Below are 14966 nucleotides of genomic sequence, written 5' to 3' on the forward strand. Positions count from 1 at the left end.
TGCTGCCGCCATCGTCTAATACCCGAAACGTGTAGGAACCATTGATACAGAGAATCGAAGAAAGGATACACCAATAGAATTTTGCTAACGCAATAAGTTTATTAATAATATTTTATTTTATTTTGATTTTACAGAAAAGATTTACATTTTACAGATTTACAGATTTTACATTTTACAGAAAATGAAGTAGATCTCTGCGCATCAGGGATATCTCGTAACTTGTAGAAATAATTAGTAACTTGTTTTAGTAAAAATATTTTTTATTTTGATATACGCAAAATAAGATACAAATTTATTAATAATTTTAATAGTTTAGATAATGTTATATTTAATCGCGAAATATAATTCGCTAATAATTAACTATGTTTAATTATTGATAAAATTGAAGACAAAGGTATCATAGTGTATTTTCTTATGTATTATCACTAGAACGTATAAAGTTGGTATTCATTGCGGAAGTGTCACTGTAAAATTCGAAATATCTTAAACTGCGTATACACGTACTATTCTTAGATGCAATAAATATCTCGTAGTAACGCAATTCCTGATGTTCCATGTTCTTCTAGGAAATTGAATATGTTTTTCATAACTATAAAACGAAAGTAAGTGTCATAATAATGATATAAATATTATGTCATCGTATACAACATTAAGTTTTCATTGCGAATATACCTTGTTTATCTTCCGTGCTCATAAACATATTCACAATTGAGAAATGTCTCACTTGGCAAAGTGATTTCAAAAAATTACTCAGCAGCTCCGTGTCACTAGAAGTGCAAAAGTGCCGTTCCAAACAATGTAAAATAATACTCAACATGTTTGAATCCATTACATTGCCTAAAACTAAAATATTTTTATTGCAAAAGATTGTATAAACTTGGTACATTTTATTAGGATACGAACTTGAATCTAATTTATTGACGTCTAGTGATCTCAGTAATTGAGCATATACTTCTAAGTCAGTATCATTTTTCAATGACCGCCATATGCGTATAAATTCGTATCCATTCTCGATTTTTCCAAAATTCTGAAAATAAATTTACGTTAACTACGAGCTTTTATTTTGTTATCAGTTTTATACCTTCGGAATATATTTTTTCGGTTTACTAGCTTTATTTTTATATTTATCCGCCACTTTTACCTTCCCAGGTGATATCTTGTTACATTTCTTGTTCGAATTACCATTTTGTTCGCTATTTTTATTCAAATTTTTAGCATTTGGCACTACTACTTGTTTTCCATCGTTCGTTTGACTTTTGTTCTTGAGTTCTGTATTCTTATTTGCAACCGTTTCGCTCGGTTTAATTCTAACATTCGCGTTTTTGTTGTTGCTAGGCTCATTAGGTAATTCCTTAATAATAACTGTACTAGGTTGTGGAGAAGGTCTTGTGAAAGAAAAAATTGATTTCTGTTTTGTGCCTAAAACAGGATTACTCTTTTCTTGAGTCTCTTTAGGTATATTGGAAGAAAAATTGTTAGGAGAAGAAACAAAGTTTTTGGTCGGCGCATTGTTCAAATTAATCACTTTTTTAGCACTATCAGATTTCTTTGAAGTTTTAATTGTTGTCGTCCCTCTGTTATCGTCCTCAAAACAATACTCAGCTTTAATATGTGGTCTTGGTGTTAAACAATGCGACGGACCCGGCGCCCTGTGGCAAAAACATATGTTGCTCGGTACATCGAGTCTCGAGCCAAGCTGCGAAAGAAAATATATAGCGTCCATGGTTTCATTTGACTGTAATATTTTATTTCTGTCTTCTGTTTGTTCTTCTGTGATATCCATTCTAAAAGATATCAGAATTAAATAGATTGTTAGGTTCTTATAATTAAATATGTTTCTTTATCTTACCTTACTGTTCTGGAGTCACATGGTTTCCTTAATCTTTTTACGCCGGTAATCGCTGTTGTATCGTTTGGTGCTAATTTCAAAGCAGCTTCGTAATCTGTCAATGCCTAATAATTATACATATTTTTATTTAATACAAGCTTTTATAATCAAGGAAAAAATTAGTGGATATATTTGAATACCTGAGGTAACTTTCCAAGATGTTCTAAACTTATAGCTCGACGAAGAAGGGCTTTAATATTCGTATGATCTGTGCCAAGTACTACGTTACAGTCATTAAGAGCATCTTTATACCGTTGAAGTTTAATGTCTGAAAAAATATAATCGTATTTGACCGAAATTTTTTTTTTAACGAAATGAATGAAATAAATTTTCTTACACGTCATCGCGCGATTGTTGTACGTAATTATGTTTGAATTCATTTTTATACTAGTATTGTAATGCTCCAACGCTTCCTTGTAATCTCCAGCTCTGAAAGCTTCGTTTCCTTTTTCTTTTTCCTGTTTTGCCATCACATCCAATTCGGTTTCTGTCAGTGCAGCTAATAATACCACATTTTTTCATTTTATTCTTTCAATACAATATTTTAAATAATTAGAGGATTATTTTATATAAGATAAGTAGTTTCGTGAACATACCTTTATTAATAATAGTATGTTTTTCCAATTTCTTTTTCTCAATCATTTCTTTCTGTTTCTGTTGTAATCTTTTCGCTTCAACCTTTTGTTGTTCATATTGTATATCTATTTTCTTTAATTCAGTGTCAACGTCATATTTATCCCAAGCAGCGTAATTACACGGAGCAGTTTTTCTACTTTTAGCACTTTTCGAGTTTCTTACAGAATTTTTCTAATTGAATTAAAAAACCAGGATGGAAATATTTTTAAGTGAAATTACGCGTTGATCTTTGTACAAATAATTAAATATACATACTTTTACAGATTGCTCTTTAAATTGTCGAATATCCGGCGTGAGGAAAGGATCTGATATTGTAGTTTTCCCTTCATCTAAGTCCCTTTCTCGAATCTGCATTTCAGTCATCCAATCGTTAATATCCTTATCAATTTCCTTACATTCGCTCGGTTCTAACATATTGCGTTTAAGAATGGGTTCAGACTTTCTTAATATTATACTAGTTGGCTTAATAACTCTCAAGCGTTTCTCCGCATGCTTCAGTAAATCTGGATAGTGTCCTTCTTCACCGGAACTATCAATAAAACATAAAAAAAATTTTTTTCTTGCTAAAATTTATACATAAAAACGTATTTGAAAGTAAAAACATTGAAATTTAAGTATACAAATAAAAGTTCATTAAGGAGACGATTTTTGAAAACGCCGCCGATTTATAATTTCTACTTACCGCAGTATAGTCACTATGCGCTCCAACTTCTTTGTGTTCGCACATTCAGAAATGTATTCATACGAAAGATGCTCAACCGGTATATCATATCTTTCGAGCAAAGATTTTTGTCCAGATTTCGCATTGCGAATAACGTCCGCATAATTCTCGACCATGATATCAGACAAGATACTGTTCATTGGAAAAAATATATTTCTGTTAGAACCTAATTAGTAGCGTTACCATGGATACACACATACTAAATTCTTAGTTTCATATAGATGTATAGTTTATCTACTAGGTACGTTCACATATTAGGCTCAATCGATAAGACAGGAAATCTTCTTTATGATGCGTTTCCAACGAAAGATCACCGATGAATTAGATGAATATATATACAGCAACGTATGCATGCGTTCATTTAATCATTCGGTACCTATTTATCATTAGGTACCATTTGGTACCTAATGCTCCATTTTAAAAACCTAATACAAGTAGTTTAATAGACAGGTAGTAAACTACTCAGTATCATCTAATCTTAGAACTTTTATCCACGTGAAATACGTTTTTGTTCAATTCAAAACGATTTAAGTACACGAAACTTTTATAATGGATTATATAGGTTACAGAGAAACATTCTCAATTACTAGCAATTTAAAGGTACATCTTGAAAGTTAGTGATTGCAAAAAATACTTGCACATAACCTTATTTTTCAATGAAGCGTTTTTTTTCACGCTCTACGTTTCATTTCTACAATATCAAACTTTTGGAGTGGAACTACTAAATAATATGAAATTTAATATATTTGGACAAAATTAATTAGTATGTAAATACTATAATAAATGCAATTATGTACGTGCAGGTATATCTTGTAGCCACTGTATATATTCTGATAATGTACTTTACCCTAAAATAGTAGCGATAATAACGCGAATTCTATTTCAGACTATTTTTGATAAGAAGTCGCTTCCATCCAAATTGATAACGTGAGCGTGATAATTGGAAGCAAAAAATGTGCTGTAGTTATACGAGCGAACGCCTGCGTAGTTACCTGTACTGGCGAACACGCGCTTGCATACTAGCGCTCGCGCATCGGTCTCCGGCAGTCCGCTCCGCTTACCTGTTAACACGGCAGTCATCTTGTAGCGTGGAGCGGTACGCCATGCCGGGGCCGAGGCGTGCAGTGGGCACGCTGGAGAGTGCATATTAGACAGTGCGAAGCGCTCAGATTCGAGCATTCGCCGGCGAGCGCTCGGTGAGTTCGGTGCAGAGGTGTTTATGCGTATCGCGTGTTCGCTCGCTCTCGTTCGCGTATACATATCACATATACACATCAGTGAATTTCGCCTCGTTTCGTCGCGTATCATTACGGTAAACAGTATTAAACGTACACGAGCAACGGTAGACCACATAACGGCCAATCAAATCGTGAAATTATTCATCAAGTGAACTTATTGTCACAAGTGGAATACCAGGTATTTATTCATGCGAATATTCCTACGTTTCGTATCTTCTTACGTAGAATCGTATCAGAAGGTATTATCGAAAGCAGGCAAACACGAGTAACATCTGTTCGCTGTTTAATATTTACATATCGTGCTCGGCCTTCTGGAGGTCGCGTCGATAGGGAATTTAATGGGAGTCCATTACGCTTGATTTATGGTTTGAAAATGTAATTCAAGATAGCGCTTTCGTTTGAACACAAACCTCTTCTCGCTTGGAGTACGCCTGCAGCGTGTAAGACTGCGCGCATCTGTCATCGGACGGGCACAATATAGTAGCTATCAGCGATAAAATATTTAACCTGCAAATGAGCTCGGTCGGTGTACGGGTTATCTGTAAAGGACACGCCGAGTAGTGAAACCATGCACGATTTCCCGGTCGTCAATAAATAAATATCAAAATACAGTACACTCACGCGTAGTATTCCCGAATATTTGAATTTTATTTCGCGACGAAGTTATATGCCATAAAGAACAATATGTTATTTCATTTTCGCGGTCGTATGATGTACGACGGATGCTAGAGTGTGTTATCTAATCTACGTGACTTAAACCGGCAAAGAAACGAAACATAAATTGATACACGACACCATTTACGGGACCGACACGAAATCTCGTAACTCTCGTGAAAATATAATTCGACGATCGTGCGATATGTCTCTCGTGTTCTGAAAATACGCGAGTATTCGCGCCGGATTCTCATGCGCGCCAGGTTCCGTAAAATTCTAACACGACTTTTACCAGTGTTCGCGTGTGAAACGGTGATTTGTCAGCGGTTTCGTTCGATATAGAAAAAGTAAAAAGCGGAAGACAGAAAAAGAAAGAGAAAGAAAGACGCGTACCGGAAAAATTCGATGAAAGAAAAAAAGGAAGAAAAAGAAATTCGAGCGGCGCGACGCAGGAATTGCAGGAGAGCACGTGGGCGGTGCTTGAAGTCTAGTTCTGCGCGCCTCTCGCTTCCAGTATTCGTCTGCCCGTCCGAGGGAGCGCGAGTGTTACTCCGTTGTAGCAGTGGCGCGCGCGCGCGCCTTCTAGCCTTTTTTCGTAATCCGGACGAGAGGCCGACGTTGGCGGCGCCAAGCGAGAAGAGAAGATGAGGAGGGAGGCCGTCGACCCGTTATAAATGGAACTAGCAAGACAGCATTTCTTGAATCGTTTCTTCTGTTATTATTCGCAGCGTGTCGGCGTACTAGCCCGCATGTTTGTCCGCGGCGTGACCAGAACCTGCACATCCTCCGATATTATTATCGCCGTGGTCCAAAGGATGCAGTTGAATCGTGGCGACCGTGGAAAGTGAAGTTTTCGAAAGGAAAAAAGAGAAATCGAAGGAGCGAGAAATCGACGGACAGAAAGTGGTATTTTTTGATGACCAAGCGACCAGTGTGAAACTCTCGACGGGCAGGAATTATAGTGGCGCCTTTTTAGTGAGCGCGAAAGAGAAGAAATTTCAAAATTCGAGATATGCCCGTGGCGACATACGGTGTACAATTCTGGAAGTTCGCAAACGGTGATAAGTGGACAAAGTTCGAAGATCGTGTTTTACCTGTTGTTCGGTCGATAATATACGGCGAGTCTCAGTTTCGCGGTTGCACGCTCGTTTAAATTGGCTGTCACAATTCGAGACGGTCGGTGCCGACTTGTTCGCGAGAAGATTGCGACGGTCGAGCCAGTGAATCACATCTGAGAGCGACATTTCGAAAGATCGATGTGTCGTCGGGTCTAAAAAGGTGGCTCTTACTCAACGCCGTTTATCGCGCCATTGGGGAGCGCGTGCTTGGAATGAATGCCGCGTTTTCAACCGCTATGTGAAGTTGTCCCTACAGTTTGAACGTGATTAGTGGATGCGCTACAAGAGACCGAGTGTCACCGGTTGCTTTGCAATGTGAGTAAATAGAAACTTCGTGTAGAGACAGAAGAACCGAGGAACAAATCAAACAACCACTCTTTAGAGGTTTTGTTGTCGTTTGAATATCGTTGACCCGATGTGAATGTATTCGAAAGAAATATTCGCGTCACTTCTATAAAGGTTAGTTACGATATTTTTGTCCGTGAACGTTTACATTTTTCGACAAAATATATTTCTCGAGAATCGTTTAGTGACGGGGTTCGTATATGTAAACGTTTATTCGCGATTTTTCTCTCGTGTATGTGTGTGATGTGAATGGACTTTAATACGGTCGAAACGAAAGAAACTGTAGGTCGAGTGAAAAGTAACACGAACAGTGTTAATCGGACAGCATATGATGTGCAAGCGCGGCTCGAACGACACCTAACATCCACGTCTGATGACAAACGTGAACAGGATCAGGGTGGTCGTCCTCGGCGGCCCCAGAGTCGGGAAATCAGGTAACCTAAAAACTTTTTACCTCAATTCTTTAGTTCGTCGCGCGCAACACGAACTTTAGTGGCGCTGTCAATCGTAACGTAGGAAGTAACTGATGAATCGAGCTGATTAATGTCAGGATTCAATTAGCAAAATACGATTAGTTTCTTTTAATCCTTTGCATTCGAGAACTTTTTCGGTGGGGCGTAGGAGCTACTCCGGATGATTTAGCGTTTACGTGACACGTGTCTTGCAGTTAGCGTAAAGTGATTTTATATTTTATATACAAATTAACTTATAAAAACATTATATTCTAATAATTTATCTATATTTATATCTTTGAAAATATGATTTTGTAATATTAATTTCTGTATTTTTTTAATGATAATTTATGAAGCATTCACCAAGATGCATTCTTAAATATAATTGATCTCGTTTTTCTACAGTTCAAAATCAAGTTAATTTTCATTTGAGCTAATTTCATTTCCGAAAACCATTTTTTTAGGGTTTCTAAATTATAATTCTTTTGCTGTGATCGTCGAATCTAAACTAACGTCGAAGACGTCGTCAGAAACATAATTTCGGAGGCATATGGAATTAAATATTTTATCTCCATTTTAAAGTCTATCATTTTACACTTCCTAACAAAGAACACAAAGAGCTAAGGAATCAATTTGCGTACCAATATTGCACTTTCATCAATTGCAGATGTCGAAATCTAACATTAGCAGAGACTGTCGCCTCTCGCTCGCCACTGGAGTTGCAGCACGGAACACCGTGGTGATCGAGAGTCGTCTCTCCAGTGCAAAGAATTAAATATATATGATTTCAAATAGAGATATAGAATAAAAGAAAATATAAATATGTAGAAATCACTGGTTAGTGATCTCTATAGAGTTATTTATCACGATTTAAACAGGAAACGATGGTTATTTAACGTGAACTTAATACAGTCATGTGATATAACAACAAAATTGAGACGATTAAATTGATAATTCACAACTCAATTCACAACTTACAATTACTTACTCCGAACAACTTGGCAGCAACTTACAACTAACAATTCGCAACTTTACAACTAACAACTCATAACAACTCGGCAACAACTCGGCAACAATTCGACAACAACTCGGCTACCACTTACAACTTACACAACTTACAAATTGTAACTTAATTATAATTATAACACTTACAGCTTACAATTGAGTAATGATTAATTCACAACTGCTCGGAGCTTCCTTGCTTCTGCAACTAGTCGTACTTCAGTGGCAACTGACTGACGTTTACTCGTCTTACCACGATTGCATTCCTATTTATATTCTACGAATGTGCATGACCCATTGTCAGGTACATCCTTTTTAATTACCCAATGTTGTAAAGGGCCATGGGTATACGCCTTATACAGATTTCCCTTCTTTTCTTGGCTTGTTAGCACCTTTATTGCTTTCTACCTGCAGTTCATTGAGATTTTCCCCGATAGTACAAATAAATTTATATATATACAGTTAACTATGTTGTATAGGTACATATTAGAACTACGCTTGAATAAGATTTTGTCAGGTCAAACTTCTTTTCCATTCAAGCATCGAGCATCCCTGCTTCTCTTCTAAATATTTTTGTTTCGTAAATGTCTTTATCACAAAATTTTTCTCATATCAAGTATCATAAACTTTCTTTATTTATGTAAAATCGGAGGTCGACAAACTAGGAAACATTAGCATTGCCTAAATTATAAAAATAGCATTCGATCAAATATATATCATCAACGACTAAATTATCATTGTACTATTAGAATAGCCTCGAGTATTTCTACGATCTGTTACTTTATTATTATCCATAGTATCAATCGAATTCTTGATTTAATCATTCAATCTGGCCGAACTTGAAGGCAAGGAAAGACATGTATTATTGTGCTATGATTATGGGAAAGTGCTTACGTGACAGACTATACGGATATAAGCGTATCGAAGAGGTATTAATTATAGTGGGCAGTACTAATATTGTGTCGTGTAAAGCGTGTAATTTCTGCACGTCTATCTAATACCGTGGCGACGGATTGAATGAAAGTGCCGTTAAGATGAATACGTATAGTCTTCGGTATAATACGATGCATTAGTTAGCCGGACAGTCGTACGATGCGTACAAAGCGATCAAACGAAGGCAATAAGGGTAGTTCACCGACCCCTGGAATTAATCCTATTAATAAGCGACAGAACCGATATCGTGATCGAGATGCGTATAATTTGAATAAAGTTGAATTAAACAATGAACGATAGGGTAATATAAACGAGGAGATATGAACCTTCAACTATAGTTGCTCAGACGAATCTGAAGTTGTGATTAGGTTTAATAGTGACTAGGACTTTCTGTTTTCTGTATAAGTCCAAAAATTCTATGGACTGTACTTCTAACTATATTTTTCAAAATTTCTTCGGTAATTTGATTATTGGGCTGAATAATCACTTCCTTTAATTCTAAAGTGTGTAAGAACCGGCGATTATATATGTATACGTATTGATCCGTTAGATCAATTTTCATAATTGGTGGTTTAACAAATAGTACATCAGTACACGTTCATGGCAATGATGAAAGTATAGACGTCTGACAAACAGGAACAGATAATTCACAATGAAGAACAAAGTAGCATTTCTTAGTCGCACAACTGGTATCGGCTGGTTTTTCGTTAATGAGGTCGCGATTAATTATATATCATCAAGTCTTGATTACATGCTATGCAACACTTTTAGTCGTTTAAAAGAAAGCTTGTTAAACGATTGAAAAAAGAGGCGTATACGAGTTTATCGTGTAATTTAACGAGGACGATGAACTTGATATCGAGCGTTAAAATAAATCCTGCGATTATATGATCGATCGTAGGATTTTGTGGAATTATTAGAATTGTAATGAATTTTGGGAAAATCGTGAGAATCCCTCTTTGCCTAATTTAATATAAACGTTAGATAGACCATCAACTTATCAAATTTCGTCGGAAACGTTGAACAATAGGCTCATATTTTAGGGTCTCTTAGGATTCTAAAATCCCTTTTCATTATTCTCTGTTTATTAGACTCTTCCTTTTTTCTAAAATACTTTATACCTAAAATCCATATACCTTTATACTTTATATTCTATTTTTGTCTCAAAATTACACTCGGCGGTATATACCTTGTTCCTTTCTCTTCGACGTACTCTCGTGGCCAAACGAACGTTTGATCAGAAAGCGGATATTCCCGGGTCCGGGAGAGAATCCGTAAAAGTCGTGAGAAGGAGAGGCTGTGTCCTGCTGGGTATAATAAGGACCTTCGTGGACGTTATCGGATATCAAGTGAGGAGAGTGGTCAGCGGGTCGTTGCGAGCCACGAAAAATCCTGCGCGGCAGCAGGTTGAGAGATCTGGACATCCGATACATCCGTTATGTTACCGAGCCACGCTCTATACCCGCCTTGTTCGATCCTGGATCCCAACTTTACGCACTGAACGTGCTTTTTCCTCCCTTATCGGCTTCCGGCGAGCCTACGTTTCCATACCATCCACGCAAGGTACAGCGAATCGCGTCATGGATCGAATCGGTTCTGTTTCTTCGTCAGGTGGCGACCAATTCTTCCGTTCCACCTTGTTAGGCCACTGGGTAATGTTTTTATTTCGCTAGCGTTTGAAGATTATTTCACGCACAAGCACTGGGAACGAAGTTAATTGGATTTCATATAATTGAGTAACGGTCAGTTAGGTTTGCTTGGTTTTGAGATTCCACACGATGAATCTTTCCATAACAGTGAACTTATTGAGCGAGTTATCTTTTAACTTTGCTGCGACCCTCGAACTTTGATATTTCAATGTTGCTTTCGTCTTGGCAAATAAAGGAGATGTCCAATGTTTTAGAATGATCTTTAATAGAGAATCGAAATGAAAACTTATAGTCATAGTTTGCTCAAGGTTAAGATATTCCTTAAGATTAGAAAGATATACGTAATTGGGTCGAGAATGAGCGAAAGAGCGCAGCGGAATTGACCAGAAATTCCTGTAATCATGAAATTGAAAGTTACAGAGGATAGGTCAATTTCAGATTGATCGATTTTCGTTCCTCCAAATATAAATATGACATAGTCTAAATTATTATGTCCAAGAGATTGAGAATATGAGTCACAAGTGAAATTATCTTCCTTGCACGTTAATGTTCGATTCTTTTTATTTCAAAGTATGAAATGGTGGTCTTCCTTTCGAACTGATTAATATACTGCTGATATATAAGCATCTGTGGGAAATTTGGAAGCGCAAAAGCAGAAAATACGTAAAACGTACAAAGTAGAATACTCGTACTAATACTTTATATTTACTCGTATTTATTATTTATTTTATTTCTATTGGATCAGGTGGAACCTGAGATGGATACAATGACGCTTTCACTTTATGGAAATAACGCTTGATTGATCATGAATGGAAGGTGTATTATCGATTGGAAAAATATAAATATCTGATCGATATCTAATCAAGTAATTTTTGTTCAACGTATACAGTACGTGTTAGATTATATAGTTCTTTAGATCACGAAATCCTTACAAGTTCAAATAAACCAAAATATTTAAGATTCGCCAGACAGACTAAAAATAGATTCACATTTAGCGAAAGATTGACGACATATTTTAAATCCTATTTCCGTAAGACAATCGCTTTTGGGTATTTATAGGATCAATAAATTGCGGCAGTGACCAGGCAACAAGGGTGGCTAAGAGTTTCGCGGTGAATCGGCAACGATACGATTTTATAGAATACATTAATAGAAAAGCTGGTGGAAGCCACGAAGAACGTCGATGATTGCGGTTGGGGGCCATTTATCTGCGTTAACGCCTATTGAAGTGGCAATTGGAAGCCGGTGCACATTTCCATGTCGCGTGAAGTATACATAAATTCATTTCGGCTGAATGGCTCACTTTATTACCAGCTCGTTAAAAAGTATGGGCCAGACGGGAGTTGAAAAAACGTCACGCGTCGCCTTTCTTGTCCTTTACGTTACGTCGTAATCGTTATTTTATTCCGCTTATCCGACTCTGTCGTATTTTATCTTGTTTAACAGCAGATACTGCCTTTCGATATTCTTCAGTTTTATATAGGCACATTTAATAACCCCTAGTTTTACAATATGGAATTTAATATTCTCCATTTTCCACGACAGAGCTGCTAGTATTTTGTAACTCTACAAATCGGATAGTTTAGTGCTCGTACTGCGAACGATTTAATGTTTCCTCAATTTTACATCGTGACGTTTGTCGTTCTTCGTCCCGATATTAGGATATTTAATATTTCGTAATATTACATTACAATGCTCGATGTTTGTTAGTTCTCTGATAGAACACTCAATATTCTTTAATTTTACATCAGAGGGTTCAAAATTATTCATTTATGCATTAGGGTATTTTAGCATCTTCCGATTCTACGTTATAGCGTTCTACGTTCTTTGGGTCTGTATAAATTTTCTACATGCGTGATACGTATAGCATTTAATAGTTTCTTGTTTTATATGGATATGGTTAATGTTCTTTGCTTCTATGAACGTATGAAGTTTCTAACTATATTATAATAATCGTTCTATATCTCCTTAGATACAAAATAATAATAAATTTCACCTTTGAATTTTTATTTTTATTTAAAAGGATTTAATATATATATAATAAGCACGTAGTATAGATATTGATAAATAATATGAGATTTTTTTAGATTTTTTAGAAGTAGAGTAATAGAAGAGGATAAGCTTAGATCTACGAACGATCTAGTTTGTCCACGAAGGATTGGAGCATTCGACAGTCTCTTCTGCGTCCGTGCATTTGAAATGCTCCACTTGTATATATATTGGAGCGTTCAATTATATCAAGGAATATAAATAGTTTATGTACTCCAATTTTATACTAGAACGTCCGATACCTATAAATAATACATAATCTTATACTTTAGACTATTGGAATGAAATCTTACACTTCCTCGTTAAAGTGTTCTTCACTTTTACGTAAGAATATTAATAATCTCCGGAGGTTATTAACAAACTTGTACATTCGATAAATTTTCACCTCTACATGCGTTCCAACATATCCGAAATTTTCCATTTCTATAAAGTGTTTAACGTTTCTCGTTTCTACATAGAGACATTCATCTCTTCCAAGTTTATATTAGAACGTTCGATACTCTGCTCTCCTAGCATCTGAAATTTTCCATCCCTAGATTAAGCTGTTCCATAATTTCTACTCCTTCGTGGAAAAAGCAATATTGCTCGAACTAAATCACTTTAATACTCTCGTCTTCTATACTTGACGTTAAAAGTTCTGCACTTTTTCACTTGCCCAAATTTAATTTAAACTTACCAAACCTATCAACGTTAAAGGCGTATAGAACTTAAAACTATGCAGAAGTCTTGGACCACCCGTTAGACGTTTTTACGAACGGATGTAACGATATTTGTGTCAAAAGTATTTAACATATATAATATTGTGAGTAAAAAAAGCCGAGGATGCGCTCGAAATTAGCTATTAATACTAACGAACAACGCACTTACGTTCCATCTCGATTTAGCTGGTGGAAAGACAAAAGATCTCCGTCCCGTGCCATTGAATCAATTCCAACAATTAAAAATCTTTCCGACCCCGTCTCGCCATTGAATTCTTCGTGTTATCGAAGGAAGAACGCTCGTAAATATTCAGCCAGTTGTTTCAATATTTTATAAACGGATGCACGAGGGTTCAGCAACCGTGGATTTTTGTTTGCCACAGCAAGAAACAAATTTTACCACACGCACACGCGCGTGTCTATTTCTGAAACGTGGTCAAACGAGCGAACGCGCGCGCGCATAAATGAGCATATAAAGAGTGAATCAGCGATTCGCGACGATTTATTATCGTAGATGAATTCACGGCCTGAAGCCTCGTTCGTGCATCTTGATTCATATGACTGGGTCGAACCCTGAAGTAACAAATATGAATAACCAAACAGGATGATAGAGCGAGCGAATAAAACGCGCGCGCCAGCCATATTGTGTATGCAGGTCTTTGTACGATGATGAGGAGGAAAAAGAAATCGACGCTCCACGTGAGCCGCGTTAATGAGAGTTCCATGTGGAATATAATTGTTTGCTCGTTCTTTCGGACGTTTATTTGATCATTATATGTTCTTTAGAACTTTTTACTGGTATAAACGAATCATAATAGCATTTCTTATAGTAATTTTTAGAGATATGTAGGTTTCTTTACTTGTTTCATTTCTTTGAATCATCGGAGGATAGATTTTTATTACTATGAAAGGAAGAAGACGAAGAAGAGAGAGAGAGAGAGAGAGAGAGAGAGATGTAGGTTAATATCTAATATTTGTGCCATTCGCAGGCCAAAGTGGTTAACTCCACTTTTTGAGATCTTTGAAATTTTAGTGCCAAAGTACTTGATCAATGCTCATCCGATACAATCTCATCAATTTTCTTTATTTCTTGTTTCGCGGAGCTAACCGATTTGGTTAATAAACCTTTTACTTAATAAAGTTGATATCCTTCTCCACATTCAGCAATCTTTTGTTATTTAAGCTTTGAATCATTTGCAAAAAATCTTGAAATCTCCGTGTCGCAATTTCTACGGCAACAGAAGCGAGCTGAAAGCGTTGTTATTCGCTGTCGAAATTTTCTCAAGGTCTATTATGCTCAGAAATTCAATAACAATGCGAATAAAATCTTGGTAATAATTTCAATGTATACTCACATATTATTAACATTCTTGCACGTTGAAGTTTTTTATAAATGAATAAACATCTGCATGCTGTACATAATTAAAATCTCTCGGCTCAGCCACCAGCCTTGATCGTCTATATTTCAAGGGTTCAATTAAATCACCCTCTATATCATTAAACATCCAATATAACTTACAAATGTAATTTTCACGCAATGTCCGACCAATTAACGCGCTGCGATAACGAACTGATTGATTGCA

General features: G+C 36.3%; 2 protein-coding genes across 7 annotated transcripts in view; one reads left to right on the plus strand and one right to left on the minus strand.

Annotated features, from left to right (window-relative positions):
* Positions 1-382: 382 nt before the first annotated feature.
* On the minus strand, positions 383-14864 carry LOC126923881 (RNA polymerase II-associated protein 3). Of its 3 annotated transcripts, none has more exons than XM_050737775.1 (11): positions 14739-14864; positions 3207-3377; positions 2780-3053; positions 2485-2695; positions 2226-2387; positions 2029-2156; positions 1850-1953; positions 1082-1784; positions 904-1027; positions 673-843; positions 383-589 (listed from the first exon to the last, which is right to left on the minus strand). In XM_050737775.1, the coding sequence occupies exons 2-11, from the start codon at positions 3359-3361 to the stop codon at positions 510-512; spliced, it is 2112 nt and encodes a 703-aa protein (XP_050593732.1). In that variant the 5' UTR covers positions 3362-3377; positions 14739-14864; the 3' UTR covers positions 383-509. The 3 variants fall into 3 exon arrangements, with proteins under 3 accessions (XP_050593732.1, XP_050593729.1, XP_050593730.1); XM_050737772.1 differs by lacking the exon at positions 14739-14864 and adding an exon at positions 4238-4301; XM_050737773.1 differs by lacking the exon at positions 14739-14864 and adding an exon at positions 4093-4272.
* LOC126923912 (ras-related and estrogen-regulated growth inhibitor-like) overlaps positions 4306-14966 on the plus strand; it is an 81486-nt gene continuing 70825 nt past the window's right edge. The window contains exons 1-2 of one of the 4 annotated variants that reach the window (XM_050737860.1): positions 4306-4661; positions 5866-7034. In XM_050737860.1, coding sequence (XP_050593817.1) covers positions 6974-7034 — 61 coding nt within the window. In that variant the 5' untranslated portion in view covers positions 4306-4661; positions 5866-6973. Of the gene's footprint in view, positions 7035-14966 lie in introns of all 4 variants that reach the window. The other 3 variants (XM_050737859.1, XM_050737857.1, XM_050737858.1) reach the window with 3 other exon arrangements.

This window comes from Bombus affinis, chromosome 14, assembly GCF_024516045.1.
Source record: "Bombus affinis isolate iyBomAffi1 chromosome 14, iyBomAffi1.2, whole genome shotgun sequence".
Lineage (NCBI taxonomy): Eukaryota > Metazoa > Arthropoda > Insecta > Hymenoptera > Apidae > Bombus > Bombus affinis.